Source organism: Mesoplodon bidens, assembly GCF_964165515.1.
Source record: "Mesoplodon bidens genome assembly, chromosome: 9".
NCBI lineage: Eukaryota > Metazoa > Chordata > Mammalia > Artiodactyla > Ziphiidae > Mesoplodon > Mesoplodon bidens.
In genome coordinates this window covers 54,735,240-54,749,952 of record NC_138166.1, presented here as the reverse complement: position 1 = coordinate 54,749,952, position 14,713 = coordinate 54,735,240, and the positions used below count along the sequence as shown (strand labels likewise).

At 34.9% G+C, this 14,713-nt stretch overlaps 1 protein-coding gene across 1 annotated transcript in view; it reads right to left on the bottom strand.

Annotated features, from left to right (window-relative positions):
• The window catches only part of STK31 (serine/threonine kinase 31), a gene marked incomplete at its 5' end in the record, with an annotated part of 86,135 nt that overhangs the window by 43,631 nt on the left and 27,791 nt on the right, over positions 1-14,713 (bottom strand). The window contains 5 exons of the mRNA XM_081244606.1: positions 869-1,000; positions 2,089-2,208; positions 3,201-3,317; positions 4,929-5,108; positions 11,772-11,894. Coding sequence (XP_081100732.1) covers positions 869-1,000; positions 2,089-2,208; positions 3,201-3,317; positions 4,929-5,108; positions 11,772-11,894 — 672 coding nt within the window. The remainder of the gene's footprint in view (positions 1-868; positions 1,001-2,088; positions 2,209-3,200; positions 3,318-4,928; positions 5,109-11,771; positions 11,895-14,713) is intronic.

Below are 14,713 nucleotides of genomic sequence, written 5' to 3'. Positions count from 1 at the left end.
AAATTTTAAACTATTAAATTAGCTCCACTCCATGCTTAAACGCTCCAATGAGGAAGAAAGCTAACTCAAGTTGGATTAAGATATAATGTAAATCCCTATGACAAGTAAATTCTTTGTTCAAGGAAACAAAGAATGCCAGTTTATTCACAAAGTTTCAAGACTAAAGAAGGAGGTTTTGTCCAGTTTAAAGTGTCCTAATTCTTCCAGTTCTATTATAGTATGAAAACAGCTTAAACTATTTGCAAGAAATAGTATGTCCAGCCATTAAAAAGAGAGCTAACAAAAGACATCCTGATCTTTACGACAAAATTCTGCCTTTGGGGGAGTACCCCATCGCCTCGCAGCATGTAGTAGGCTTGTTTTTTTTTTTTTTTTTTTTTTGTGGTACGCGGGCCTCTCACTGCTGTGGCCTCTCCCGTTGCGGAGCATAGGCTCCGGATGCGCAGGCTCAGCGGCCATGGCTCACGGGCCCAGCCGCTCCGCGGCATGTGGGATCTTCCCAGACCGGGGCACGAACCCGTGTCCCCTGCATCGGCAGGTGGACTCTCAACCACTGCGCCACCAGGGAAGCCCTAGGCTTGTTTTTAATAGATATTATAACAGTCCATATCAACAGTTTTTTAAATTATTCGAAAATGCTTATCTTACTAACAACCAAGGCAACCATGTAAAATGTTTTTTTAAAAACATTTCATGACATGGGAAAATGTTTACACTATTAACATAGTAATTTTATTTAAACACAAACACAGAAGGGAAAAATAAAACAAAATGTGAATAATTTTAAAGAGTGTATTTATGCATTACTCTTATGCATAAATAAAATGAGGTACACATAGAGTTCAGTAAGAACCAACTGTTTCCTTACTTCTTCCAAATTATTCTTTTCAACCAATTTCCATCTCAGTCGAGCCTTTAAGCTTTTCAGTGTCTTTTTAATGGACAGCAAGTGATCCACATTGGGGCTCTTATTTAAACATTCAATAATCTGTTTCTTAAACTAAGTGAGAGAAAGAGTTGTTATATTTTCAACACACAGACAACAATATTAATCGAACAGTCGCTTCCTGACCACTCATTAATTCTCCATTAAGATTCAACTAGTATTTACTGAGTTCAGATTGAAATAAAAAATTCTTCAATTTTCAACAAGACAATTCTACCCACTGATTTCTTAATTATCCACATATCTATTTAGAAGAGTATCATTCTAGCAATCAAAGAAACAAAGGGAAAAAATATTTCAAGCTGAGACACACAGTGAGACACACTTTGCTACAGAAAATGCAAACTGAATTTCTAGTGAGGATGTAAATTGAAATTACCGTTCCCAAAAGTAGTTTGACAATATGTATCAAGTTTTAAGAATGTTCATTCCTTTTGACTTAGTAATTAACAATTTTTAGGAATCTATTTGAGGAAATACACACAAAATTATGTACAAAGATTATGTACAGTGTTAGTTATGGTATAAAAAAATGGAAGTAAACTTCATCTGATAGATGAAAGGTTAAATAACACTGTACATCTATGCAAGAGATGATTTTTTAGTCACTCAAAATGACAGTATACAAGAATTATTAATCATATGGGCAAATGTTCATAATACACAATTAAATGAAGAAAACATTTTCAAAACAGTTTACAAAATGATGCAGTGCACATAATATTCATACATACATATAAGTCACCATTCACAAAGGAAATACTCTGAAACTAGCAGTGAGTATCTCTTAAGCAAAGGGGACTATAATCAATGTTTTTATTTCTTCTTATCTTTCTGTATATAGCAAGTTTTCTACTGTAAACTTGTGTAGGCAAAAAGAAAATGATAAAAGTTTTAAAGGACATAAGAAAATCAAAGATTTAAGACAATAAAAAAATCTCAATATATTTATATCAGTGAAATGCCATTTCCATTATAGGATGAATTTAATTATATACCAGCTAACAATGGCTATAGTGTTTTTCTAGCAATAGTAAATAATTTATCTACACACTGGGTATTAAACTACTTGAGAAAAGTTTAAGTATTAAAAATTTCAAAGCATCAGTATATAAGACCAATAATATAAAGCATAATCCAACCTCAACACTGTCCTTGTACTTGGATTGTACTGTGGCAATAAGCCTTTCCTCTGAACGGATCTTTTGTACTACTTGACTATATGTATTTAAAGTGATCTCCTTGTCTGCATCACCTTGCGCCTAAATGAAATCATACACACAGATTTATATACAAAGGAATACAAAATAGTTAAAACCTTCGATAACAATGGATATACTTTAAAATGATATCCTTAACGAATTTCTATATCTATTCCAAAATATTTCTTAAACATAGATATTTTTCTAGGGAGAAGAGAGATTGATATCAAAGATGTTCATATAGGAAATTTTATTCCCATAACGCTATTATACTTAAAGCTGTCTGAAGTAGAGTGTTAAAGGAAATCAGGGATACTGTTATGCTAAATTTAAGAACTAAACGACATATAGAACTTCAACACCTTATTTTTAGATATCTGTTAACAACCACTTCTAAAATCAAGCCTGACAAAACCATCTAAATACGAATAATTTGACAATAGGGAAATATAGTAATGTGTATTTTTTAATGCCAATCTTTATAAAATCACAAAAGGTAAAGAGAAACAAGCAAAATAAAGAACATAACCAATGAGACTTTGGTAAGCAGCCTGAGAAACTGGTTAAGAGTTCCAGGGAGCAATATTAACATTACAAAATACACTAATTTTTAACTTTACACAGCAAAAGAGAGTATACACAGTAGGGAAAGGGAGCTACTAATCAAACTTGTGTATCCACTTCCAAGAGCTCTTTCAGATTTTATTTCAAGTTTTCACAAACTCTAAAGAGTCTTATCTTACACTTACAGTCATTGGGTATGACGGACTCAAGAATCAAGTGCTAAAGAAAGCTGATACACTCAGATTAAGAGTTGTTTTCCTGGAATTAAATATTGGATTTTTTTTTCATGCGAAATATCCTACTAAAATCAAAATACCAACCACCCTGTGGAAGAATAAGACTTCGCACTGTATTTGGATTAGAACTTGACAGTGTTACTATCTCAAATAGGCCTTTATGAGGAAAACTAAGACTAGTCTTAACACTCTACCTAGTAAGGAAACCACTTTGCTTCAAAGGAAGCAGTAATAAAGAATATCAGTACTCACAATCAGAGATATCTCCAGCTCTTTGCAGACACTTGACTCAGCCTTCTCTAGGATTTCATCAATATTATCAATTGTGTCTTCAGAAGTCAGTGATTCTTCCACAGATAGATCAAAGGCCTCGTTTGCAAAAATAAAAAACATGAAGTATCTCATTTAATTATTTCAATTAGTATTGTGTCCTTATACCTGGAGCAGATCATTAACTTATGTACTTGGCAACAAGGGGGAAATAAACACAAGAAGCATAAAGTACTACCCTCACAAAACTTATGCACCTGAAAGAAAAGGTATACACACCTCACATGCCCAAAGAAAACACAGATTTTTGTTTAGGTAATTAGTGATTAAGAGAGATGAGAGGACAATACAGAGGAAAATTATGAGAAAAAACAGGGACAAGACCAAGGTGTTTTGGGGGAATAGTAAAAGAGGCAGTCTGACTAAAAACTGGTAAAGAACCTTGACTGCTCAGGTAGCAAGTTTAAATCTGACAGGTAGTGGGCAGACAATATCAGCGTTTATACAAAGAAGAGGTATGATTATACCTGGTACTTAATGATGACCCACTAGCATTAAGGAATATGAAGATTCAAAGTTAAAAATTAAACCCTGATAGTTTCCATCTCATTAGGAAAACTAAGGTACTTTCTATCAGGAAACAGACTTTACAATAAGGTGTTAAATAGAATAGACATCAGGGGCCCAAACTATAATACAGAACATAAATGTCATAAGCAGTCACTCGGCTTTCAGAGGTTCAGATTTGTGTTATGGAGGTCTAGATTTGGGAAACGGATATGGAAATGAAAGAAAAGGATAACAGATAATTAACCTAAATGAAAAGACAATTATGATCAATAAGAAGACAAAGAAATAACTTAGTTACGTTAATGTATCCATAAGAAAGTACCAAAAATGAAGAGTTCTAGAAGTAGCAGGAGATTAAATATTTTTTTTTCCCCAGACAAAGCTAGAACTGCATATTTGGAAATCATTCACACAGAGAGATAAATGACACTATAGGTGTCTTGCCCTTTGCTCAGGAGGATGTAAAGCACACAGAAGAACACAGAATCAATAACAAAATTAGGCCAAAACTTAATTAGGGTTCTGAGTACATTACACAAAGCCACATGCCTCCAAGCCTTTTAGAAAATTACATGGTGTTTTCACAATAATAATTAAGAACTAAAAAAACAAAAAGATATACAAGACACCTTTTCTAATATCTAATATCAAATGAGACTAATATTCCCCATTTATTTTAGATATCTTTAGGATATTTAAGGTAACTAAAACTTAAAAGACTTACACTGCTAAACAACATTGTAATCATGGCTAGTTAGCCAACTAATGTTAAAACACATATGGTCTTGCTAAAAAAGAAACCAAAAAGAGGAAAGCTCTACTACCCTCAAAGCACATACCCTTATCTCTACACTATAGCTGTAAAATATACAGCTATAATGTAATAAACTCCACTGATATTATCTTACACCTGTAACTTGACTGAAGTTGTTTTCATATATGTCCTAAACAGAGAATGTAAATCCCTCATTCTTCTATCCCAGCATTCTCATTCATATTCTCATTAATATTTTTTCTCTTTTTTATCTCTCTCTCCCTCCCTCCCTCTCTCTCAGAAAGAAGTAAATTACATGTGGACAATTTAAAAATACACATTCCCTGGTTTATGCTATGACACCACTCGGCAACAGCTCTTGTTACCTTTAAGGTACTCTGAAACCATGTTACAAGATGTTGTAGAGAAACCTCTGTTTCACTTCTAACGCTGGTGAACTCCTCTCTTTTATTACACTTCCAGTCATAAAATTTCTTCAGTATTTCTTCAGAGTTTGTCCCTTCTTTGGCCTGTCCATATACTGCTTCTAAAGAGGCTGACAAATCCTGCAGAGAGATACTTCTGTTTTTTAAAGTTTATTAACTTTATATTAGGATTCAAGCACCACATTAGAATCTGAGAGAAAAGTAGTATGTTGAATCCCTATCTCTGAGCATTTTATAAATAAAACTTACAATAATTAGACATAAAAGCATAAAACTACCTATAAGGTGATTTATTTGGACTGTAGGAGTAAACGTTAAGTGAATTAAGGTTATATATAAATAGAAGGTTGTATATTCTTAGGTTTTTAATCAAGTAGAAATTATCCTTTTTTCTCTGACTTTACGTAAGAATCACTACTATTTTGTCCTGATATGGAAGTTTCTAAGAGCTACTGCTTAGTAAAAATAAACACACCAAAATATTCAAATAATTCCAATTAAGGAAAGACATTAAGCATATATATGTGTGTGTGTGTGTGTGTGTGTATGCACTTAAAAGCATTTTTAGAAAGGTTTAGAAGAGACAAAAGAGCTTGATGGCTCTCTCTAGCAATCAGACTCTAGAAATGTCACAGAGACAAGAGGAAAACTTAATAGACCCCAGAAATTTTTATCACAAAACTCTGAGAAACCCTTGGAAAGAGAGAGGATGGCTGGTGCTTAGCATTGAATGAATACGGTCATAGCAAGTGGGAGAAGGCCTGTATCACAGCAGAGAATATCCTGTGGGAAAAGAACTGTCTTCATATGCCCTTCTTTCTCCCTCACACTGGGCAGGAAAGCAGCAGCACAAGCAAGAGGCAATGGATTTATACAAGTACAGTATAGGAACCTAGATGAGGCAGAAATTGATAACCAATACAAAAGAATTGGCCAAGCACCCTCTCTTCTTCCCTTTTGCCCTGAATACCTAGTAGCATTTACACCCAAGGGTGGCAGCCCCTGGAAAAGAGCAGTGGCTCTTTTCCTCCCAGGACTGGGAGGTCCTCTGAAGAGTAAGATCATCTAGAAGAAAAGCCAATAGGAAGTAGTTGAGCCCAGACTGCAACCCTAGAAGTTCTGAGTAACAACCCCATCCTATTCCCTAAACCCATCTGAATTTATGGTCCAAGCTTTCACTCCTCCCTAGGTCCCATTACCACACTATCACATATGTATACAACAGCACACTAAGGCAGTTTATTATTCTTCAAGAGAATATGAGGTCCTGAGGGGAAGTACAGGGGAGGATGAAATGTGTGAATAATACAAGCATTCTGAAAGAAATATAATAAACTAAGCCACCTTATAAAAAGGAAGCAAAATCAGTAGCCCAGATAATAGTAAGAACTCAAAATAAACATAACAAATATTCTCAAAGAAAGAAAGAATATTGGAAACATAATGCAAAACCAAGTAGCTATGAATAATAACTGAAATTATTAAGTATGAAAGAAATAACCTTTGAAATAAAGAACACAAGGGATTGGTTAAGTGGCAGAAGAAATACAGCAAAAGAACCAATTAGTGACTAGGTGGTTAAGTCAAGGATCCTTCTAAAAAGACACAGAAAGGGATAAAAAGATAGAAAAAAATGAATGAACAATTAAAATATGTAAAGAACAGAAGTTTGAACATCCATCTAACAGAAGTCTCAGAATGAAAGAAAATGTAAATGAGGTGGGAGGGAGCAGGAGGGACAGTATTTTAAGAAATAATTATCAAATATTTCCTAGAGTTAAAGAAAAACCTCAAACTGAATTGCCTCAGATTAAATCTAATCTTATATATGTTTCAGTGCAATTTAGGAAATAAGTCAAGAGAAAATGTTCAAGCTCCAGGAGGAAAAAAGGTAACAGAAGAACAAAAATCAGACTCATATCAACAACTACTGAAATAAGAAAACAATGGATTATTATTGTCAAAGGTCTGAAGAGAAAATGGACCTAATATTTTGTAGCTCACTAAACAATTGTTTAAAGAGCTTAAATGTAAGCAATTGTTTAAATATTTAAATTGTTTAAATACAATATCCTGAGACATTTAATACCTCACAAAGTCAACCACTCAAAGCCCTCCCTGAAAGTACTCTCAAAGTATTCCAATACAGAGTAAACCAAAAGATATCCAATAATTTACAAAATAAATAAGAGTGAGAAAATAACTCTAAAGTCTGTTACTTGAGATATCATATACAATATCTGTAACAATCTGTGAGTAAAATCCTAGACAACAATTGTGGTTGTTAGATTCATGTGAGGGAGACACAGACAGACAAAAAGACACACCAGAGGCAAGTGAAAATGTTCTAAGATATCAGGGGTAGAAGGTGAAAAAAAAAGGGAGGAAAAAAGAGAAACCATGATAAACAGAAACACAAAAATAATCACAGAAATAAGTTCCAATAAAACAGTAATTATAAATATATAAATCAAGCTACCCATCAAAAGGCAGATTTACACGTTGGATTCTTTTTAAAAATATCTGTTAGTGTGTTGCCTAAGAGAGACATTTAAAATAAGGGGAAGAAAAAAAGAAAAAATATATAAAGCAAATATTAACCAGAAAGACAGGTGGAATAAGAATTTTAAAAGAAAACAAAAATAAAATTTTATCCCAAAACACCTTAAGGGAAAAATAATGTTACATAACAGCTTAAAATATATAACAATCACAAATTCATTAACTCTCAACAATACAGCAATGAAATATTTTGAACAATTTAAAGAACCAGAATATATAACAATATATTAACTAGAATATATAACAAAACTATCCCCAAACTGATCAGATAAAAAAACTAAGCAAAGATACAGAAGATTAAAGCTTAAAATAATAGCTATAGGTCAGAAACTGCACACAAAGAAAACCTAGAATATACTTTCTTTTTGAACTCAAAAGGAACAGTCATGAAAAATTAACCGTGTATTGTAGGCCACAAAAAAAATCTCAATAAATGCTGAGGAAATCAAAATCATGACATTTCACTTCTTTGACCCTCATTATCAAAGTATAAGTTATATTTCTTAAGTATTTACTTGAAGAATATAAACAAAAATCTAACTATTTTTCAGCAAACTAAAGAGAAGCTTAAAGAATAATCTGGTGCCCAGGAGTGGGATTCCTGGATCACATGGTAACTCTATTTTTAGTTTTATAAGGAACCTCCATACTGTTCTCCATAGTGGCTGTACCAATTTACATTCCCACCAACAGAGCAAGCGGGTTCCCTTTTCTCCACACCCTCTCCAGCATGTATTATTTGTAGACTTTTTGATGATGGCCATTCTGACCAGTGTGAGGTGATATCTCATTGTAGTTTTGATCTGCATTTCGCTAATAATTAGTGATGTAAGCATCTTTTCATGTGCTTTTTAGACATCTGTATGTCTTCTTTGGAGAAATGTCTATTTAGATCTTCCACCCATTTTTTTGACTGGGTTGTTTGTTTTATTGATATTGAGCTGCATGAGCCATTTGTATATTTTGGAGATTAATCCCTTGTCAGTTGCTTTATTTGCAAATATTTTCTACCATTCTGTAAGTTGTCTTTTCATTTTGTTTATGGTTTCCTTTGCTGTGCAAAAGCTTTTAAATTTAATTAGGTCCCATTTGTTTATTTTTGTTTTTATTTTCATTACTCTAGGAGGTGGATTGAAAAAGATCTTACTGTGATTTATGTCAAAAAGTGTTCTGCCTATGTTTTCCTCTAAGAGGTTTATAGTATCTAGCCTTACATTTAGGTCTTCAATCCATTTTGAGTTTATTTTTGTGTATGGTGTTAGGGAGTGTTCTAATTTCATTCATTTACATGAAGCTCTGGAGAAAACCATAATTCAAAAAGATACATGCACCCTAATGTTCACTGTAGCACTGTTTACAATAGCCAGGACATGGGAGAAACCTAAACGTCCATCAACAGAGGAATGGATAAAGAAGATGTGGTACATATATACAGTGGAATATTACTCAGCCATAAAAAAAGAATGAAATAATGCCATCTGCAGCAACATGGATGGACCCAGAGATTGTCATACTAAGTGAAGTCAGAGAAAGACAAATATCATATGATATCGCTTATATGTGGAATCTAAAAAAAGGGTACAAATGAACTTATCTACAAAACAGAAATAGAGTTACAGATGTAGAAAAATATGATTCTGGGTGGGGGGACATATACACACTACTATATATAAGATAGATAACTCATAAGAACCTACTGTATAGCACAGGTAACTCTACTCAATACTCTGCAATGGCCTACATGGGAAAAGAATCTAAAAGAGAGTGTATATATCTAACTTATTCACTTTGCTGTACACCTGAAACTAACACAACATTGTAAATCAACTATACTCCAGTAAAATTTTTAAAAAAAGAATGAACTGGTGACCGAGGGGAATAGTAGAAAGAGAGACAAACCAGATTTGGCAAAACTTTTTTTAAGATTAAACTTTAAAAAGAAAAGAGCTTTAAAAATGACCTTGTTTGCCAATCCTTCACCTCTGTTTTCTAACAGTTAATGAGAAGAAATAAACCTTTACAGGTAAAGTGGAAGCTACAATGCAGAGAGGTGAATTCTTTCATCACTATCTTTTTATATGAAAAGCTCACTTCACCATTCTGGAATAACCTGTACTATTTATGCAATTCCATTTAAGAAAATGTTTCAAACCAGGGCTCCAATGGCTCCTGAACCATACACAGTAATATGAAAACTACACCTTCATCTAGGTGGACAAAAAGAGACCGTGCCCATGTCCTGGCTACTGTAAATAGAGCTGCAATGAACATTTTGGTACATGACTCTTTTTGAATTATGGTTTTCTCAGGGTATATGCCCAGTAGTGGGATTGCTGGGTCATATGGTAGTTCTATTTTTAGTTTTTTAAGGAACCTCCATACTGTTCTCCATAGTGGCTGTATCAATTTACATTCCCACCAACAGTGCAAGAGGGTTCCCTTTTCTCCACATCCTCTCCAGCATTTATTGTTTCTAGATTTTTTGATGATGGCCATTCTGACCAGTGTGAGATGATATCTCATTGTAGTTTTGATTAGCATTTCTCTAATATGATGAGCATTCTTTCATGTGTTTGTTGGCAATCTGTATATCTTCTTTGGAGAAATGTCTATGTGTCCATCACCGGATGAATGGATAAAGAAGATGTGGCACATATATACAATGGAATATTACTCAGCCATAAAAAGAAACGAAATTGAGATATTTGTAGTGAGGTGGATGGATCTCACTAAGAAAATTCCATTTTCTTAAATGGAATTGCATAAATAGTATCCAGTCTGTTATACAGAGTGAAGTAACTCAGAAAGAGAAAAACAAATACCGTATGTTAACACATATATATGGGATCTAAGGGAAAAAAAAAAAAGGTCATAAAGAACCTAGGGGCAAGACGGGAATAAAGACACAGACCTACTAGAGAATGGACTTGAGGATATGGGGAGGAGGAAGGGTAAGCTGTGACAAAGTGAGAGAGTGGCATGGACATATATACACTACCAAACGTAAAACATAGCTAGTGGGAAGCAGCCGCATAGCACAGGGAGATCAGCTCGGTGGTTTGTGACCACCTAGAGGGGTGGGATAGGGAGGGTGGGAGGGAGGGAGACGCAAGATGGAAGAGATACGGGAACATATGTATATGTATAACTGATTCACTTTGTTATAAAGCAGAAACTAACACACCACTGTAAAGCAATTATACTCCAATAAAGATGTTAAAAAAAAAGAGAGAGACAGTGCCCAGATGTCCCTGAATATCCTTTTCTCCAATTCTCCAGCAAGCTTATTCCCCACAGGATAAAACAAGACAGCTATTATTCAACTTGGTATTAAAGATACTGACAGAAACAGTAAAAATTCTAAGAAACATAAAAGGTAGAAGGAGTAGAAGAGGGATATTGTGTTCAAATGATATGACCACACAGAAAGCTCAGAGTATCAACTGACAAAAACTAAAAGAGAGTTCAGCAGAGTTGCCAGAGAGACATCAATATATAAAAATCAATAGTATCCCTCTACACCATCAAAAATAACTAGGAAATGGAAAATAAGATAACATTCACAAAAGCAATCAAAAGTATAAATGTCTTGGAGTTAAATGAAGAAAATCCATGAGGCGCTATGGAGAAAACTTTTAAACATCATTAAAAAACATAATAAAAGATGTGAATAAGTAGAAAGACTATGTTAATAGGTGGAATGACAACATTGTCACACTCATTCACTCCAAATTAGTCATTTCTGAGCTGATAGGATAGGACTAAAGACAAGGTTCTGCAACATCATACAGCTACTGTACTCCATCCCCTATCACAGATCTTAAAAGCCCTATAACTCAAGGATCAGGATCCCTCTCCCTAACTCTAACATATGGCTTTACTAGATTTTCTGCTAGAATGCAGTGGGTAACAGGGACTCACCTGCCTGCTACTGCTCCTGTCTCTGTGAGTTTTCCCAAAGAATCCTGCTCTAGCAAGCCTGACATGCCTGATCATTTTACCTTGTTTGCAGGATAAATACATACACATACATAAACACATTAAATATATCAATATAAAATTTTAACACCATTAAAAAGAAACTAGGATTTATCAAAGAAAATCTTTTGCAGCCATCAGTACTATCTGAAGTCTAAAGGTAAATGCTAATTTCACCTCTCAAACAATAAGCATACTTTAATGTACATTTAATGTATATTTAGTATCTTTTAAAATTCCAACCTGTAATGTTTTCAAGCGTTTATTAAGAAGTAACTCATCAACTTCCAGAATAAAAACTTCTACTGCCATGTACAGCTTCTGTTGTACTTCATTTCTTTTGGCTATCAAAATATTCCCTTCATTCTGGAGGAAGGAAAAAAAAGAATAAGCATCATTAATATATCAGGTGTTTTTTTATACACTGACCTCTATGAAAAAAACTGATCTCTTAAAGTTAGTAAAATTTAACATTACATTCTCCAAACATAGTAACATTTCAGACAAACACCTGTCTCCTTAGATCACCAACATGACAAAGAGTTTTCTCTCCCTTAAATAGAAATAAGATTTACGTTCAACAATTCTGCTCTGTTAATCTTCATCTTTTCCCATTATTTCTGCAACAATAAAATTTTTGCTTTTCTTAAGAAAATTATACAAGTGTCTAGGGCTAATTACACACTGTCTCCTTCCTACTCTCAGTCCACCCTCAATTCCTTCATCTACTTATCTTTCAAGATTCAGTTAATCTCCACCATGATAAAACCTCCAATTCACCCAAAAGGCTATGTTTGGAAATAGATATGAGAGATATCCAAGAATGCTGTGCATTACCTCTGTTATAGTACTTACCAAACTATATTAAAACCATCTATTTATATATCCGGCCAATACCCAAGGTAGATAGAGGGATAGGACCACGTCTTAAACAAATGCATGCGTCTACTACCTGTAACAGTGTCTGGCACATACACTTAAAAGCCTGAATGTTAGAATAGTCTTTTTTGTGTAAGCTCAACCATACCATTATATAACTAATTATAAAGACAAAAGAAAAGAATCTCTTCCATCAAAAATACACCTGGCGGGCTTCCCTGGTGGCACAGTGGTTAGGAATCCGCCTGCCAATGCAGGGGACGTGGGTTCGAGCCCTGGTCCGGGAAGATCCCACATGCCGTGGAGCAACTAAGCCCGTGCGCCACAACTACTGAGCCCACGTGCCACAACTACTGAAGCCCGCGTGCCTAGAGCCCGTGCTCCACAACAAGAGAAACCACCGTAATGAGAAGCCCGCACACGGCAACGAAGAGTAGCTCCTGCTCACCGCAACTAGAGAAAGCCCACTAACAGCAATGAAGACCCAACACAGCCAAAAATAAATAAATAAAATAAGTAAATTTATTTTTAAAAAAAAGTACACATGGCAATCAAGTTAAGGAACTGTGCGAAATATATAAGTGAAAACAACAATACTGATCCAAATTAAGTACAAGAAGGGAAATAAAATGACAACTTTATCTGAGGGACAATTATGACTCTCTATTTATCCAATAATCTACTCTTCAGTCTGTCAAATAAACTTTAGGGTAATAAAGCCTAAAAGTAAGTCCTGAAACATCAGCAGTAATGGAAATAAATTGCTTCCAAAAAAAAAACTCACGTTTGTTCTACTAGAATACCAAGTCCTAGGTATATATATACTAAGCCCTCTCCCTCCCTGTGATAAATCACTTTCCTATGCTCAAATGACAAAAACAAAACAAAACAAAAATTAAAAAGCAGTCCTTTCTCATCTTTTCATCTTACTACATGAAAATACATGATGAAGTATTTTAATACTGGCAGTATGGTTTAAATGGAACTAGAATACACTTTGCAATCAGGCATACCTGCGTTCACATTCCATATTAACATTTAGAACTACGTAATCTTGACCAATTTCCTTAAACCCTGTGGGCCTCAGTTTCCTGAGGAGCAAAAGCGCCCTTTTTTTTTTTTTTTGCGGTACGTGGGCCTCTCACTGTTGTGGCCTCTCCCATTGCGAAGCACAGGCTCCGGACGTGCAGCCTCAGCAGCCATGGCTCACGGGCCCAGCCGCTCCGCAGCATGTGGGATCTTCCCGGACCGGGGCATGAACCCGCGTCCCCTGCATTGGCAGGCAGACTCTCAACCACTGCACCACCAGGGAAGCCCAAAAAGTGCCCATTTTTAAAAGTTAGTATACGAAAAAGTTTATAAAGTATCTATAACACTGCCTGTGTTTCATAGAGATTCAAAAATTATTACTTCTGTCACTTTTTTTCTTCCATAATCAGAAGTAACCAGTAATGGTCTAATATGTAAAACAACCCAAATCGAATCCTTTATCCAAATTAAACATTCCTGGCATTTTCAAAGACGTAGTTATTGTTTACTTTTCTCATTCAGAGCCAGTTACGCTGCCAACTGGCCAACCTAGAATGAATAGGGAATAAGACTATCAGGGTACAATCCCCAGAGGCAGAAACCACCGATACTTAAGATAGGACAACTCCAAACACAAGTTTAGGGCTCATAGGTACTATGGAAAGCTACGATTGTTGTACCAAATATCTTTATATGAGAAACAAGGAGTTCCATTCAGCTCAATATAATAAACTAAAGAAAATTCCAAGAGGAAATAAATATATTTTTACCTACACTAATGAAGTCACATGAAATATTCCATTCTTCATATCCCTCCCCTACCCACATATGGATGGCTTAGATAGCATTTAACAGTAAGGCAGAGTCCTATAATGCAGCATAAAACACACCACTCAGACCAGAAGACAAGATCCACATTAGCAGTTGTGGGAGCCACTCTGGCTTACAAGCCTCATGCCCCTCAAAAGCCACCATCTCTTATAGGTATAGCTGCCAGGGTCCCTCAAGGGGTATGCCCAGTTGCAAGTATTTGTAGTTTACAGTTCCTCCCAGTCCAGATACAATTTATCAATCAGGGGTTTTATTTTTACCTAAACAATGTTGCCAGTAACATGACTGAAATATCATTTCTTCAAATTACCAAGGGAACAGAGAGAGGTAAATTCTCATGCAAAAGGGACTGCAAAAGGGTTAACTAACCCTTTTTCCACAATCACTACTTATCTATCCTACCTTTCTTACAAGGCAACAAAAGAAATCAAATTATTAATATGAAG